General features: G+C 38.0%; 1 protein-coding gene and 1 long non-coding RNA gene across 15 annotated transcripts in view; both read right to left on the minus strand.

Moving 5' to 3' along the window:
• The window catches only part of LOC106937144 (glutamate receptor ionotropic, NMDA 1), a 52,158-nt gene extending 37,142 nt beyond the window's left edge, over nt 1-15,016 (minus strand). For 11 of the 14 annotated variants that reach the window (XM_015018508.1, XM_015018507.1, XM_015018503.1 and 8 more), the window contains exons 1-7: nt 14,670-15,016; nt 9,816-9,950; nt 9,097-9,273; nt 4,222-4,284; nt 3,288-3,385; nt 2,207-2,328; nt 778-952 (exon numbers count right to left, since the gene is read on the minus strand). In XM_015018508.1, the coding sequence (XP_014873994.1) occupies nt 778-952; nt 2,207-2,328; nt 3,288-3,385; nt 4,222-4,284; nt 9,097-9,273; nt 9,816-9,950; nt 14,670-14,918 (1,019 nt within the window). In that variant the 5' untranslated portion in view covers nt 14,919-15,016. The remainder of the gene's footprint in view (nt 1-777; nt 953-2,206; nt 2,329-3,287; nt 3,386-4,221; nt 4,285-9,096; nt 9,274-9,815; nt 9,951-14,669) is intronic. The other 3 variants (XM_015018511.1, XM_015018505.1, XM_015018502.1) reach the window with 1 other exon arrangement.
• A 144-nt stretch (nt 15,017-15,160) lies between these two features.
• On the minus strand, nt 15,161-16,734 carry LOC106937147 (uncharacterized). The gene is made up of 2 exons (XR_001422328.1): nt 16,346-16,734; nt 15,161-15,411 (listed from the first exon to the last, which is right to left on the minus strand). It is a non-coding gene; the product is annotated as an uncharacterized LOC106937147 (long non-coding RNA).
• Between the last annotated feature and the right edge of the window lie 376 nt (nt 16,735-17,110).

Here is a 17,110-nt window from a genome sequence, read left to right on the forward strand (position 1 = left end):
ACCTGTTTTGATTTGTTTGTGAACCATAATAAATGAAACATTGACCAACATCTTGATGAGTAACGACGACAATTAACAAAATGTAACGTTTACACTGAAAAACACAAAATCTCACCAAGTAATTTTGGTCTAGTTTCACGTTCAAATATATCAGACAAAACTAACTTAAAATTAACCTTTTAGCAAGATACAGAGGCTTGTTTTAAGTCAATAATTCCTGAATACTGATGAAAAATTACCAGTTTAATTGGCAGATAAATTAACTTACAAAATGGAGAAAAAAGTTGTTGCAAAAACAATAAAGAAATAGTTTTATATGTTACCATTAAGTGTCACGCAGGCTTTCAATGAATTCAGAGGTGTCCAAATGTTTTTACATTAAATTTAAAAAGCAAAAAATGTGTATATTGTGATTTTTATTTTTACCTGCTTGAAAATAAAGAACATTTTCATAAAGTCTATAAATCCTTAAAAAAAATGACAATTTCCAAATTTGTTTTCTATTTTGTTGGTGAAATTTTTACGTTTTTGACTTGAGGTCATCGGGCCGATCAAAATCATTTCAAGGACCACAAATGGCCCCCGGGCCACACTTTGGACTCCCCTCTCTGGGCGTCAGAGAGACGTTGTGAAACAGGAAGTTAAATTCGGCTGGATTGGTCGAAATCCAGGCGAGTTGCAGTGATTGGTCAGATTTATGTGAAAGTTGCAATGATTGGTGAAGATCTAAAATCAGAGCAAAGTGTGTGAATGTTGAGTGGTTTGTGGCGAGCGCACCGTTTAAAAAGAGGCCCCGTCTTCCAGATGTTGGTGTTGCCCACGCAGCCCTTGGGCGGTTCTGTGATGTTCTCCTTCTCAAACAGCTCCTGGATGGACTGGGCCACCACCGCCACGGCGTCGGTGATGTGGGCCGATTCGTTCTTCCCATTGATGAGCTGGAGGGCGATCAGACCTGAGACCCGGCGGCAACAACACCGTCACCAACAGGAGCGAAAAAATACACTTCGGACCCCCACACCACCAGGGGGCGCCCAGGAACACCAGACTAGCACCATAAAATATATATATATACTTATAAAATAACATTGAATAATACAAACTAAATGACATTACACATGGAGAGATTGTTGTTACAGTTGGTACACCAATTAATATCTTCCTGCCGTTGACTGCTGTCACTGTTGGGGAAATATAAGATATCAAACTTAATTTGTTTCCTGTAAATTTAGTTTTTATCAGCTGATGTTTTATTTCAAATAATTAAAATAATATTACACACTTAAATAAAAAATCCAGAAAATGTGCCAATTTATTTTAAGTTTGTTACTCCTGTAAGGTTAAAATCAATAGAAAATATAACATTAGCATGACGTAAGCTAATTACAAATTATGCCAATGTTACACATGTATGCTAGTTTAGGAATGGTATCATGTTGGTATGGGAAAACCCCAAATGAAAATCTGGACTAATTTATTATCTCTACAAGCACAAACCTGAAGTACGTTAGCATGTAAAGGAGAATATTGTCTGCTTTTTAAACGAAAATACAATTACCATTTTTAAAGGCCTATAAAACACTAATGTTTTTCATCAAAGGGGACCTATTATGCAAATTTCCCTTTTTGCATGTTTTTATACTTTTGTTTGAGTTTCTGATGTTTTTTTAAAACCAGTCCAAGAACTTAAAAAACCACCCAGTTGTTTTTTAGTGACTGATAAATGAGCCGTTTCAAAAACCTCCCAATTGCTGAGTCACATTCGACGGGCACTTCACCGTTACCTAGCAACCCCAGCGGAATTCCGCCCGTTACCTAGCAACTGAAGCTGAGTTCCACAACGCTTGGTCAACTGGTTTTACCACAGTAAAATGGCTGCTGGAAGAGATGTGTTTCCAAATAAATCCAAATAAGCAGCAGATTATTTGGATTTGAAGTGACAAGAGGCCCTAAAACCACCCAGCCTGTTCAAGGAAGGCTGAACAGGTCACCTCAATAGGTCACCTTTAAACAAAACGACAACTAAATTACTTCAGTTCTGAGTGTCTGAGTCTATTTAATCCTTAAACACAGAAGGTTGAAGAGTTTAGCACAACATGCAGGTGTTTCTGGTATTTATCTGATGATTACTAGCTAATCTCTGGGATCCTTCATGTGTTTCTGTTTGATTATGGACCAAACGTCGGGGCGGGTTTCTGGCTGGACGTACCGTCTGGCGCCTCGCTCAGAGCTTTACCGGACATCTCCCGCTCCCCCACCAGCCACACGTAGCCCGAGCCCGTCATGTTGAGGAAGCGGGCCGCCTTGTACACGGCGGCAGCATCGTCCTCGCTGGAGATAAAAACAGAAAAATATTACACTGCTTCCGTTTGTTGGGACTTAAACCCTCGTTATGTGAAATGACAGGAAGCGATCCTGATGGTAGCTTTTGTGTAACTCATATTCTGTTGCCACATTTCTCTGCTTTTTGGATACTGTGCAGCTGGAAGCGTTTTCTGCTCTCTCTTTTTTGGTTTTTATGGTGTGTAGCCATGGCAACAAGCTTGTTTTTACAAACGGAAGCAGCTGATTAGCATCTCAAAAGCTGAAACATCACCTGAACTACGACAAATCTCAGAAGAGCTGGAAAGGAGACCAACATTTAAAGAGGAGCAGCAAAAGCAAAGGAGGTGGATTAGCAGCGCTTGACACAGGACATTTCTGCTGCCTGGATATTGAGGTCCAAGAAATCTCTCAAGTAAGAGTAAAAAAGTGTTTGGTAAAAAGTCTACTGAAACTATCAGTCATTTAATATTTAAAAATTACATCATCAAATGGACTAAAAACTAAATTTAAGTGGAAATTTTTGTATTTTAAGGACCAAAATGACAATAATTTATGTAAGTAACAAAAAAATGACAAAATCAGGCAAAATAAAATGTTTCCAAATAATTTTATTTCAATAAAAAACTTATTAAACTTTAACAGAACCTCCAGGTGTGTGTCTGTTTATGGTGAGTTTTTGGTTAAAACATGTTTGTTTTTCATTCAGTGGGTAGAAAATCCAGAAATTTTACTCAACTAAGAGCAAAAATGCTTCATAATAAAATTACTCAAAGTACAGAATAGTAAAAATACTCCTAAAAGTAGATTATTTCAAAAAGTTCCTCAAATAAATGCAGCCAATTACCACTAAACTGCATTTATATTTGTGGACCTACACTGCATTAAAGACTTTGCATATTTATCTCTGCTGACCGTGCAGCTTCTTTACCTGCTGAACTGGGCAGAAAGGTGAAAGGTCGCCTCACCTGGCGGACAGGATGATGACCCGGGCCTCCAGCTCTTTGGCCTCCAGCAGCAGCGCGGTTAAGTTTGTCTCCTGACTGAACTGTAGGACTTTCTCTGCCTGCGGTTGGGGCAGAAGAAAGGTCAAGCCAGCTACTTTTCCCGAGCACAGACACCATGCTGCCGCTTTACCTGCGTGGTACGAGCGTGGCCAATTTGGTTTGAAAAAACGAGAGACAGAGATTAAAAAGGAAAGCGATCCAGGGGAACCGGCTGAACTAAAAAAAAGAAAAAGCTTGAAGGGAAAAAAACTTTTGCATTTGTCTGCATGCAAACTGAGGGTTATGTCAAGGCTCCAAAGAAGAACGTGCATGTGTTAGGTAGAGGGGGAGAAGAAGGTCAATGCAACCAGTAACTAAAAACAGGTGAAGAGGGGAGTGAGGGGGCGTTCTCCCTCCGAAAAGATAAAGAAATCAAATCAAGAAAATAAAAACTGCTGAAACCAGGGAGGTGCTACGGAAAGGGAGGAAGTAGCATCTGGGAAGTCTGAGTCCCAAACTACCGGTTCTCCACAAAGGAATGGGCTTGCAAACTGTTTTTTTTTTTTTTTTTCGTATGTGTGAGTGTGTGTGTGTGTGTGTTTTTAAGAACATGCATTCCTTCATTACGGAAAAAAAAAAATTTAAATGAGAAAAGCCGGGCTCTGTTCTCTTCTTCTTTTTTTTTTTTTTCTGGAACAACCAAAAAAAAATCTAATTTTTTTTCATACCAAAATCATTCTTTTTTTTCTTTTTTTTTAATTATAGGGAAATGTCTGAAAGTAAAAACTCAAAGAAAAGACGTGCTACCAAGAGAGAGGGGGGCATTTCTGGGTCGGCTGGTGACTGGTTTGGGCTGGTTTCTAGTTGCTACGTTTGGAAAGTTGGTGGGCGGCGTGCATTGACCATGCAAATATACCTTAGGTCCTCGCTTGTTGTCATAGGACAGTTGGTCGAGGTTTTCATAGTTCCTTTTTTTATTCTGATGAGTAATGTGCACAGAGAAAATATGCAGACACAGAAAAATATTATAAACAGTTGAAAATGGAGGGCAGTAAAGCATTCCAACAAATCTCCACTTTTCTGCTTCAAATTGGGAGCTTTAACACTGGGGCTTGCAAAGAACATCGCCACAGGAACCAGAAACCACCGAAATGTGCTGGGAAACAAAGATCAGGAAGGTTTACTGTGCTTAAGATGAGGTCCTGACGTAAACGCAACATTTTAAATCTTATTCAAATGTTTTTGTGCTTCCATTTCGGTCTCATATGATTATAAAAGTTCAAGAACTTAAAAAAAACAACAACCAGCCGTTTCAAAAACCTCCCGACTGTCAAGTTACATTCAAAAAACTGTGAAATCTTACAGAGTATTTTTGGTCTGGTCTGTAGGTCAAATGTCTTGATAAGACAAAACTAACTAACAAATAAAATGTCAGCTTATTTTTTAATAATATAAATACACTCTACAAGGAGTAGAGAAAATATGTTCATTACATTTCTGCAGTCAACAACCAAACTCCTGTCTTTACCAGCAGCCATTTTAAAGCGGCTGACCAAACTGCTGGAGTTCTGTTGGCGTTGCTAGGTAACAGGCCTGTGCTGGACTGGCGTTGCTAGGTAACGGGCCTGGGCTGGACTGGCGTTGCTAGGTAACAGCAGAGTGTCCAGGCTACAAAAAGACAGAATCTTACCAAGTGTTTCTGGTCTGGTTTCTACTGCATAAGTATGCAGTAGAAACTAATGCAGTTAGTTCATTTGAAATAAGAGAGAACGGACTTACAAACAGCTTTTCAGCTGTTTTATTAAAACAAGCTTAGCAGCTTGTTTTAATAAAAATTCCTTAATATTAATGAAAAGGTTTTAATTCCACTGGCAGATTATTTCACTGGGAAAAATGTGTTAGTAGAAGTGAAATAATCTGCCATGAATTATTTTCTTGTTGATGTTGAAAATACCAAAATCTCTACATAACTTTATACTTTAGCCCGTCAGTCATTTAATTTTTAAATATTTAAATATTAAATGATTAATGTTTTTACTTGAATGTTACTCAAGTAAAAATGTACTTTGAGTAACATTTTTATTTATACTTTTTTAACAGGCAAGTTTGGGTTTTAACAAACAAGCTAACAACAGAAGTTTTTGTGTTTTCTGCTCATTTCTGTTCATCTCAGCGCCCAAAATAAATCTCTCTTTACGTTCTTTATGCTCTTTTTTTCCCCTTAAGTGGCGCCGCATCAAAATTGCATGGTGGATTTTTAAAAGGCAGAAGAAACCTGGCACTTTGTGTCTTTTCTCAGCAGTTTGTGCTTTAATAATTTACAGCTTCTCCAACTTGCCTGCAGCTTTCGACCTAGGCTCTTTTCTCCTTTTACAGAATGTTGCATCAGCTCTTCTTTGTAAAGAAACAAAGATCTACTTTTATAAATTCAAAACACTGTATTTTTGAAAAGTATGCAGAGTTATTTAGAGTTATTGACACAGCAAACCTCATCCTAAAGGAATATTTTATTCTGTAGCCTGATTATAGTTTAGATAGAAAAAAAGGAGTATAGTTTTGCCAAAATACGGAAATTTCTGAGTTTGAAAATTTGCTAATTTGTGAGAAAAATCTCAGAAATTTTGAGATTAATCTCAGATTTTTTTTTTTTTAGGAAAAACTTGAACATTACTGAGTTTGAGAAGTTAAAAATTAGTGAGAAAAAAAAATCAGACATTTTTAGATTTTTAGAAAAATGGGACAATTTTTGAACTGAAAAAGTCAAAAATTTGCAAGAAATTGAAACTGGAAAAAAAAGATTTAAAATTGAAAAAAATGTTAGAAACTGACAAAAAAAATGTAAATGAAAGCAAAGATATCAAACAGAAGAAAAATGTTCAAAACTACTTTTCAGATTCAAGGTTTGATTTTTGTTTTTTCAGATTCTGATTTTTTTTTTCAGTTTCAAATCTTACTTTTTTCTTTTGAACAAACTTTGTGGCACCAATTTAGCTCCATAGATGACTGTCTTTTGTACTGCCTGACTTGGCTTAAAGGTTTTGTCGGTTTTATTTGGCGTATGTAAACATGTGGCTCTAGCTGCAGGTTGTGTGGGAAATAGAAACACAACATGTCAGTTTTATTGACAGAGTTGAACCCAGTGATGCGACAGCAGATACATTATTAGTCCTAGAATCAATTTTCTCTCTGTTTTAGTCTGTTTGTGTGGATTTTCAGTCCTCATCCTCTCCACTCTGAGCTTTCGGTGCAATAATCACTTCCTGACCTGGGATATATTTCCACAGCAGCTATAAAACGTTGAACTGGTGCTGCAGTTGTGTCTAAATATACACTCCTGACTGGAGTCTCGCAGGAAAACGAGCGGCGGCGTTAGATGGAGAGCACAGATGGGCTCATTCTGACATCCAAACTGCATCGTGCATAAAAGCAGCTTCCTGGATCCTCATCACAGGATTTTAATTGTCTGTTTTTTCTCCGTAAATGCAGGATGTGACTCTGGGCTAAATGATTTGAGCTGAGTAAATGGCAGTGTGATTTTTTTTTTCTGAAGTGTTTCCTGTTGGCGTCTCGCGCCGATCCCAGCAATCGGAGCAGCTTTCGCTTCAACTTGGGCAAACAGCCTCGGGTGGATGTCATATTCTGAATCTCTGCAGCTTCTGATTTAATTAAGCCTCCAAATCGGGACTCATTTCACTCCAGCACACAATTACAGCAGAAACTCGCCCCGAGAGGAGCGAGAACCCGTCCCGCAGAGATTTCCTCCATTAAATGGATCCAGCTCAGGTTCAGTCTTTTTATTCTAATTCTGTTTCTTCCTAACGGGGAAACTTTGTCATGTTGTAACTCTGAATTCAGCTGACAGCAAAATTCAGGAAAATGATCCATTTTCACTTTTTCTCATGTTACAAATGCAAATTTGAATGAATTTTATTTTGGATTGATTATTTGAATTAGAAGATGCAAGTAAACAAATCATTCAGTTCCTTATTTTAATGATAAAATAAACATTTTATTACCTAAAATGCAAAAATATATCATCCCTTTAGTACGTCTGAACTGGGTGAAGCTAAAATTAACTTTTCAGTAAAACTAATTTACAATGAAAGTGTTTTTTATTTTAAATAAAAAATGTGTAAAAATGTTAGCAGTTTGGTTTAATTACTGCTATGAACACATAGCAGAACACATAGCAGAAAAAAGTCATTTTTCAACAAATGACTTTTTCAGTCTGTGTGCTCCAATTCACGATTAACTGATTACTAAATAAGTTGATGATTATTTCATAATTGATTCAGCCCTTTTAAAACAACTTATTCAAGTTTATTTTTGTCATTTTCCTTTGTAAAATGTTTTATTAGCTGCCTTCAGGAGTCAACAACACAAACATGAACAACAACGGAGGGAGGAGAGAAATATTTTCTCTGAAAATACGTCACTATTTTCAGTTTGTTTCAGCTAAACATGAAAACATTCAGCTTCATTTTACATTCTGTGCCGGTGACAAAGTTTTATTCAGCTTCAAAAACACGATTAAAGAGGAATTTTCAGCAAGTAGGGAAGCAAAAAGCTGCAACTAATGCAGGAGGTTTCCGCACACAAACAACAAAAGATGGAATTTGGTGCAAAAATTCTGTTTTTCTTCAAATGAAAGCAGGAATTTGTGCTACGTCAAGTCAAAAAAGATTAGTTTTTATTTAATTTTTTAAATAAAAAATACACATTTTTGCCAGAAAACAGTCAGGAGAAACATTTCTGACATTAGCGTTAAACAACACAGAGACATCTGTGATGTAACTAATAAAGTAACTTGTAATCCAACTACTTTTGAAACCAAGTAATCAGTAAAATAACCGTAAATTCAGGTGTAACAACAGAACCTACTTATGTAGATTCAAACAGATGGAAAAAGTATTAAAATATATATAAAATAAACCAAATTAAGGTTAACTTACTAAGTTAGTATTAATATTAAGTGTATTTGAGAAGCTTTTTAGGGTAAGAAAGCGCTAGAGAAGTGATTTAATTAAAATTTTCTTTTTAGTTGGATTACTTTTTCAAGGTGTTTTTATTAAAATATGTTAACCCTAACAAAAAATCTATTTATTCTGTCTGAATGTTTATGTTTTTAATTTTATAATCTTTTGCAGCTTCTTGTGTAATTTCCCTATAAAATTTTTTCCATAAACTCAACAGTTTCCTTGTCTTTTCTGTAGGAAATTATCCCACAGCATGATGCTGCCACTGCCTTATTTCCCTGACAGGGTGTTCAGGATGATGTGCAACGTGTTTATTTTACTTTCTTATGTTAAATTGTGCAAATAAAACTAAAAAAAGCTTAATATTGTATCCCTTCTGGAAAATGAAAAACATTAAAATTTGCATCTGTAACGCGACAAAACATGCAAAAGTTTCCACAGTAAAAAAAACAAACCCTGGAACCATTTTTGTTTTTCTGCGATGGTTTGCAGAGCCCCATGTTAAAGTCCACTATTTGGCTCCCAGTGTGGATAGACACAAGATAATTTGGACTGTGGCGAAAAGCAACGTGAAGATGAGCAAATAAACATACAAACTTCTGTCAGATTAGACCACATTAGACGCTGTTGATGTCTCTGGGAATGTTAGCCAATGTTTACACAATGGTGAGAAAGAGATGTGCTCAGACAACAGAGAGGGAAACAGCTAGGTACACAGAAGATCTCCGAAAAACACTCGCACACACTCGTGCTCACACACTCCCTAAAGGTGGAGGGAGGAGATGAGGGCGGGCCGCAGCGCCCCGGCGTCTCACCTTTGTCTCCCGCTCCTCCAGCAGCGTCTCCAGCCTCTTCTGAGCCGCACGGCCCTCGTGGTCGTCGCTGACGATCAGGATGATGTGGTTCCAGTTGAACTCGCGCATCAGGTCGAACCAGACGTGAGCTTGGTGGGAGTACGGCGGGACCGTCCGCAGGAAGGACAGGTGGATACTCTGAGGAGAACCGAGCGGGAAACAGAAACTTCACAATAATTCACCGTCTATTAAGAGATTAATTTCAGTCCCTGCAGCAGCGGGAGAACGTGGTGAGCTCTGTAAGGTAACCTGGAAGTCTCTGAAATGTTATATGCAATTCTAACATTTCAAATTTTAAAATTACTTTTAAAATCAATTACCTTTCAAAGTTCACTCCAGGATGTTTTTCCAGAGTTGTGAAATCCTCCCTCCAATGTTAATGGAGATCTTCCAAGGCCTCCTTTAAATTTTTAATGCCTCTGCTTTTTTTTTAACTCATCTGATTGCTTTTAAGAGTTCATTACTGCGGTTTGTGCGTCACAGCTTTTTTTTTTTTTTTTTAACATCAGGGGCAATATTAATAGCAGACTTTCGACTTTCATGTGGAAAGCCGTTTAATCACAGCTCCCCTAATGGACGCTGATGGGACGTTTAATCTAGGAAGCTCTTGAAGGCGTCCCTGGGGAACTCCGTAATTCGTCTGAGTGCCGACTCTCCAGCCGTGTTCATCCGTCACTCACCTTGTCGGAGTAGATGGACATGCGCGTGGTGAGCCCCACCACCGGGATGCGGTAGAAGCCCGCGGTGTAGGAGACGGGCGTCGGGGTGAGATGGTCGCTGGACTGAGGCGGGTGACTCACCAGGATGGCGTAAACCTGCAGGAAAAGACGGATGAAAACGCTGATAAATCACAACACTAACATTTATTTATTTATTGAAATGTTTCATTTTTGTATGGAGATACAACAGGGTCATAAATGTGGAAAAGACTTCCAGAAAACTGCAAATCCGTTAAAAACTCACCTGTTTAGAGTTGATTCTGAAGCGTAATAAATGGAACATTGACCAACATATTTGATTTGTTTTTGTGATTTTGATGACGGCACTTGAAAAAATGTAACATTTCTTACTCTTACTTGTTTCTCAACCGCATCTTGTTATTTATGGTTTTATGATGTAAAACACTAAAATGAGCTGTGATTCATAAATAACTCACTTATTAAATTATTCAATTTATATTTTAAATCATTAATTATTTAAATTTGAAAACAAAAGAAGAAAATCCTTAAAAGTATAATTAATTAAAAAGTTAAATATTTAATTTTGATTTTTTTTTTTTGTATATGTATATTTTAAAACATTTACAAGCCATTATTTTCATCTAGTCCTTATAACTGTTCTGAACTTCCTCCATAGTGTTTGGTGTGTAAAAAATAATAAAATATATTTTTGTTTTAATTCTATGGAAGAACATTTCAGCCAACTTGTATCTCATAAATGTGACAATCCTGTAGGACAACAAACTGCCGACGATAACTACCAGTAGTTTTAGTCGACTACTTGTCAACATAACGCACTAAATCTTAAATGTACGTGTGAAAGTTTTTATTTTCTTTTGACAAAACTTTTTTGACCTTCCAACCTGCTGCTGTGAAATAATTTCCTCCGGTCTCCTTTTCAGCTGGTAAAATGTAAGATAAAAAGTGACTTTGCTACTAACTGTCAGCACTATAACAAGATAAAGTTAATTTTTAAAAAACAGCAAGGGAGAGGGAAATATTTCCGCTATGCTAGTTTGACTATGACAATTATAACATGTAGACGTGCTGTGGAATTCTCTGTGTTTCGGTTCAGTTATGAAATAAAAAAAGAAAGGCCATCCACAAACCAACTGTGACAGATCATCAGAAAAGCAGGTATTTCAATTAGCTAACCAACCGCTGCGTGTTAGATTAGCTAGTAGCAGCGGGAGCTAATCTACCACAGCGACCACTTATTAATAATCACAAAGCAAACATCAAACCAAAGACATAAAACTATAATGGACAGAATATTCAGTTCTCTGTGTGGGAATTTCTTTTGTTTTATTTTGTTTTGTTTTGTTTTTTTGGTGTGGAGCCATTGTCAGTTGCTATGGCAACAAGTCTGCGCGTAGCTTAGCCTACACAGACCCAGGGAAAAAAGAATATGAGGGGTTTTGAGCTGTTCTTCAAACGTTTTTCTGTGTTATTTTCCCTTTGCTGTGGCTCACCGCACTGAGTGAACAATCTCTACGTGTCCAGCTTTTGCTTTGTTAACGGAGTTGTTCTACTTCTACAGCCGCAGCGAGGCTACGGATGGCTTCTTGCCTTCTGGCATTGTGCGCATGCGCCAAACTTCTGGATGTAAACAGTAACATACTCCTTTAAGTCATTCATCCTCCTGCTCACCTTCAGTATCTGTCACATTTGAGCTGTGACGGTTGGTGTTCTCATATTTTATAGGCTAAAACATCTGACGAGAGCCGGTTAGCGCGTTGCTAGCATGTAAACAAATACCGTTTCCGGTTTGAGGCGGAAATTGCGCCCATTATTCACGCAAAGCCACATGGGAGCTAGGAATAATGAATATGATTTTGATCTATTTTTTTTTTTTTTTTTTGCATCAGTTAAATTAATTTGGTTCTGAATCAGCAGTAAAATCCAAACTGTGTCTTGTTTTATGATTATTAATGAGAAACTAGAAGGTTTACCCCCCATTACCATCTGCAGCTATTAATTTAGGCATCACATCCTGTAGATAAATTAAACCAGACTCCTCTCTGCTCCAAAAAGTTGCATAAAAAGGTTAAAAATAACATTGTCGTCTGGAAGGATGTTAGTCACGCAGGAGGAATAAGTCTTTTGTTCGTCATTGTGGGTGTTTGGGTTGAAAACCAGAGCGGATGAGACGCCTGGGAGGCGGGCGGGGAGGGAAAGGGGATGAGGCTGGCAGAGATGCTGCGGCCCGGATTATTGGATTGGAGCATCCCGTATGGCTGGGTCAGAAATGAGGTCTTCCTTCCAAGGAATGCTCGCAGGCAGCTCTTCTCCTCCATCTGCCACTACGTCCTACAAGCTAATCTCATCTGATTAAACTCCCCGCAGACTTTCTGTCCACTTCAGACGGTTTGTTCTCATTTGCACATCAGGACTGTTTGGTGTTTTGGGTGTAAATGTGATCAGATGAGACTGTTATTCTACAGGAGTGCATCAGTTTGAGGCGATACAGCAAGCAGAGGATGAGAAAGCAGATCTGAACCTGTGGGTGTTCTTTCTGGGTTTTTGTATAAAGCCTAATTTTGTGTGTGGGAGAGAGATTCACGCCTCGGGTCGCTGTGACATAACGCCGGCGCTTCTTCCAGGGTTCACAGTAAAATCCAAGCATTTTTAATGCGTTTTCACACATTGCACCACAACAGTTTGGAGATACTAACCGTACAAATGAAATAAAGAAGACAGTTTTATATGGAAGAAGATTCGGGCCAAGAAATAAAAATGTAAAATAAAAATCAGAGTGTTTTCTCAAAATTCTAACTTTAATCTCAGAAGTCTGACTAAAAAGAGAAATCTAACCCTAGTTTTGACTTTTCTAAAAGAAAAAAATTATTTATTTTTTTTTTTTAATTTTGACTTTTCTCAAAATTCTAACTTTAATCTCAGAATTCTGGGTTTTTTCTCGGTATTTTGACTTTTCTGAACAAATATAATTTGAATCTCGGAAATTTGACATTTTTCTCAGCATTCTGATTTTTTTCTGAGAATTTTGACTTTTCAAAAAAAAAAAAATCCTAACTTTAATCTCAGAATTTTCACTTTTTTCCCTCAAATTTCTGACTTTAATCATTCGGGATCAAAAGCTAGAATTCTTTTATTGAAATTTCAGGACTTAATCCTCTTCTGCAGTTTCATTTCACTATTTTATGATCATTTATGATTGCTATCGATAATATCTGGTGATGGAGGTTTGTTAATGGATTTTGTCAACACATTTCAAGCAGCCCTTTGAGGACATCCATAATCTGGATACGGCCCAAAATAAAAATGAGTGTGACGTTCCTGCGTCACTGCAGCAGGAACAGAAGTAATCCCTCCTGAAAAGTTGTCGTCTCGCTCAGTTAAGCTACGGTTGGCCTTGAACTATCCCCCGGCTGCAGTTGCAGCCTCGTCTTGCAGGCGTGTTTTAATGCTCTGCAGATTTTCACCCCTGACCTGCTCCTGTGCACTTCAGTAGATCTGCAGCTGTGCGCCCGGAAAAGTGGAGCGGTCCTATCGTCTGAAATTTGCCTCAAACCAAAGGCTATTTTTGAACGCTGAAAGATCTGTGGGGAGTTCGTCATGTTGGAGCAACACAAAGTGGAAAGAAACATCAGTTTTTAAATGGTTAGAGGAATATTTACGTTTTGAAGCTGAACTCAGATCAGTCAGGTCTGAATTTTATGTTTTCAATGGATTTATTATTATTAAGTCAATAGATGTCAATACTTTAATTCACAAAGGGTAACTTGTGTAACATAGACATATGTCCACCTTTCATTTCTGTTGGTTTTGCTGATTTCAATACTATATAACACCAATACATTTATTTCTTACACAGGAAACGTCAGTCGACTCAAAAATATGTCTTTCACAAAGTGTGCTCAAGAATTATTGACTTAAAACAAGATTATATTTAAAAACTAACTGAAAAGTTGCTTTTCAGTTAGTTTTGTCTCATTTCAAGAACTAGAAACTAGACCAGGAAACTTGTTTGAGGTGCAAATTCAGAAATTTAACCTCAGAATTCTGATTTTAATCTGCTGAGATCAAACGTCAGAATTCTGCTAAATAAAGTTTGAATTCTGATTAAAGTCATAATTTTGAGATTAAAGTCTGAATTCCGTGAAAAGAAGTCCAAATTCTGAGATTACAGTCCGAATTATGAGCAAAAAAGTCATAATTTTAAGATTAAACTCAGAATTCTGACAAAAACAGATAGCCAACATTTTGAGAAGAATTCAGAATTTGAGCAACAAGTTATAATTTTGAGATTACAGTGAGAATTCAGAGATTGAATTCTGAATTGTAAGGTCAAAGTCATAATTCTGAGTATAAAGACAGAATTTTTAGAAAAATGTCAGAATTCTTCAAAAACAAGTACAAATTATGAGATTAAAGTCAGAATTATGTGGAAAAAAGTCAGAATTATGTGATTATAATCCAAAATCTGAGGGAAAAAATCTGAATTGTCAGATTAGATTCTGAATTGTCAGAACAAAGTCAGAATTCTTTGATTATTTTCCAAATTATGATGAAAAAATGTCAGAATTCCGAGATTAATGTTAGAATTTTGAGATTAAACTCAGAATTGTGAGTTTAAAAAAACAAACAAACAGAATTTTGAGAAAAATGTCAGAATTTTGAGAAAAATGGTACTTTCTTCCCCCTCTTCCAGTGGCCCTAACCGTCTTCCGTAGAATTTCTCCTTAAATGAAAAAGAAAAAAAACTTTGAACGTGTCATGGTGGGGAGCCTCCAGCGCAGCAGAACACTCTGCTCCGATGCGGTACAGCGGTGCGGGACGCGGCGGGTCGGTTACCTGGCTGTGGATCAGGTCCTCGCACACCGACAGAGCCATCTGGATCGCGTTGGCCTTGTGCGTGACGGAAATGGCGTTGAGCTTGAACTTGTCCCGGCCGTACACCTGGTTGGCCTGGTTCACGGCATCCTTGAACACCTGCTCGTACCTCTTCTGGCTCAGGACGGCCCCGATGTTCACGATCTTGGGCTCGCAGCCGGCCCGCGCGCAGGAGCACGAGAGGAGCACCGCCAGCAGAAACAGACGCATCGCGTGGAGCGCCAACCCGCACAGCGCAGCCCGGTCCCTTTTCTCCGCGGTGGCGGCTCGGCTCGGCTCGGACTGAGCGAGGCGGGCGCGATCCAGGTGGGCGACGAAACCGACCGGGGCGGGGGGAGGATGGGAGCCCCGAAAAAGGAAAACGGAAGCCCGGAGAGAAGCGCTGGCTATGCGAAATGCGGAGGAATGTGCATGATCAGGAGCGGAAACCTCCAAAATGCATCTTTTTTCTCCGTTTCTCTAAAAAAGATAAAATAAAATGAATTTTTTTTAAAACAAAGAGGCTACCTAAATCATCGCACTATCTTCCGTCGAACCGCGTCCCAGCCCGTTTGGACTCCCGAATCGCGTCTGGAGCGGAGCCGGTGCCGGTGCTGTCCTTGGTGCTGACAGCTGTGCGATGCGCGCCGCGGCGATCGGCTGCTTGTGCGCGCTCCCGCGGGATCCGCTTCATTCACTCCGAGCAGCTTCTGCAGATCCGCTGCTGCTGGGATAAAACAGGGAGGTTCTGGTGAAACGTTGATCCAAACACATCAGAGGAAAGAAATATTTAAAAAACATCCACAAATTGTTTTTGTTTTTGCTTTTTTGATGCTTCAAGTATAAAACACAGTCACATTGTGGAGTACAGAGAACCAAAAGTGCCACAATTACTGGAAATAAGTGAATATTTGTGTGCAACTGTATAGTTGACATGATTTTCGTGTGTCAATAACTGATTAAATAAATATATTTAAACACAAATTATTTAAGCAATATTTTTATGACTAAACATAAAAATAACTATTAATGGCTCCTGTTATTTAATTGAGTTAAAGATACAGCTCCTCAATTGACCAATCATATTGCCTTTAGCAGTTTTAGTCCCACCCACTTGTTTAGATGTGTTACGTTACACAGAATTAAATAAAATAATAATATACTGCAATATAGGATTCTGAAATTATTGTTTTTATTTTTGTGAATTCCACTTTTCTTGAAATTATTACACATAAATATGTTTACCAACTTGAATTCAAATTCAAATCCAATTCAAAAATACTTTGTTAATCCCAAAGGGCAATAAGATGCTGTTGTTGCTCTTAATTCAAATTCTTCCATTTTAAATTCCCATTTGGAGAATTTTGGCACTATTGGTCCTCGATACTAATTAATAATAAATTATGAAATCAAACATAAAAAATATATGTAAGATGAATGAATAAATATAAAAATAGACCTAAAAAAGAACGAACATTTAATTAAATAATGATGAAAAAATCTCTCATCACAAAACAGTTGAATTTTTTTTTCTTTTGACCTCTACTTTATTTAATATACATTTTTATCTCAGTGTTTTTGAGCAACGAGGTGATAACATTTAATTTAGGTCATTATTTGTCCCTCCTGGGCATAAAACCCCCTGAAACGAACCAAACTTCATTAATCACACCAAACACGGGCGCCATCTTTCCTTCTTTCCTTCTTTCTCGTCTCCTTAAACATTCAGTCTCATGCTGAGAGGCGAGGTAAACCCAAACACTACATAAACACGGCGCAGGTACCGAGTATCTCCTCCCGCAGTCTAATGTCTGCCTGTTTTTGTTGAAGAAGCTGCTGCTGCTGCGGGGATCGTCCCTGCAGCCTGAACAGAAACGAGGCGAATCAGCCTCCCGGTTGCCATGGAAACAGGCTTCTTCACAACAAGAGCGCGCGCGCCCTCAGCGGAGCTCTCTCTACCGCGAGGACAATAATGATAATAATGATAATAACAGTAATAACAATAACAACAATAATAATAATAATAAGGGCGATACAGACAGAGCAGCAAAACCAGACATTAAAAAAAATCAAGAATCTGAATTTGAATTCACGTTGTCACAATATAACAACAGCAAGCTTCGTTGTATTTTACTAGTATTTTTTATTTTTTTTATTTTTAGTTTTTATTTAATTATTTATTTTGCGCAAACTGAAATTATGAAATAATAGAAAACACGCCGATTTTGAGTCTGCGCTGGGATGAGGTGACGATATAAAACAGACGAAACTCGAGTTTAGCAACCTGTGACGTAAAATCGGTGTGCGCATGCTCATCGCCACAATGTAGGGCGGCTTGTTGGGTAGCACAGATAGTCAGTACATCGGCCGTAGTTTGATGAATTTCATTAAAGTGTAATGAAAACATTTCTTTTCCACATCAC

This window comes from Poecilia latipinna, unplaced genomic scaffold (assembly GCF_001443285.1).
Source record: "Poecilia latipinna isolate Pla-1442-1.1 unplaced genomic scaffold, P_latipinna-1.0 Scaffold2285, whole genome shotgun sequence".
NCBI lineage: Eukaryota > Metazoa > Chordata > Actinopteri > Cyprinodontiformes > Poeciliidae > Poecilia > Poecilia latipinna.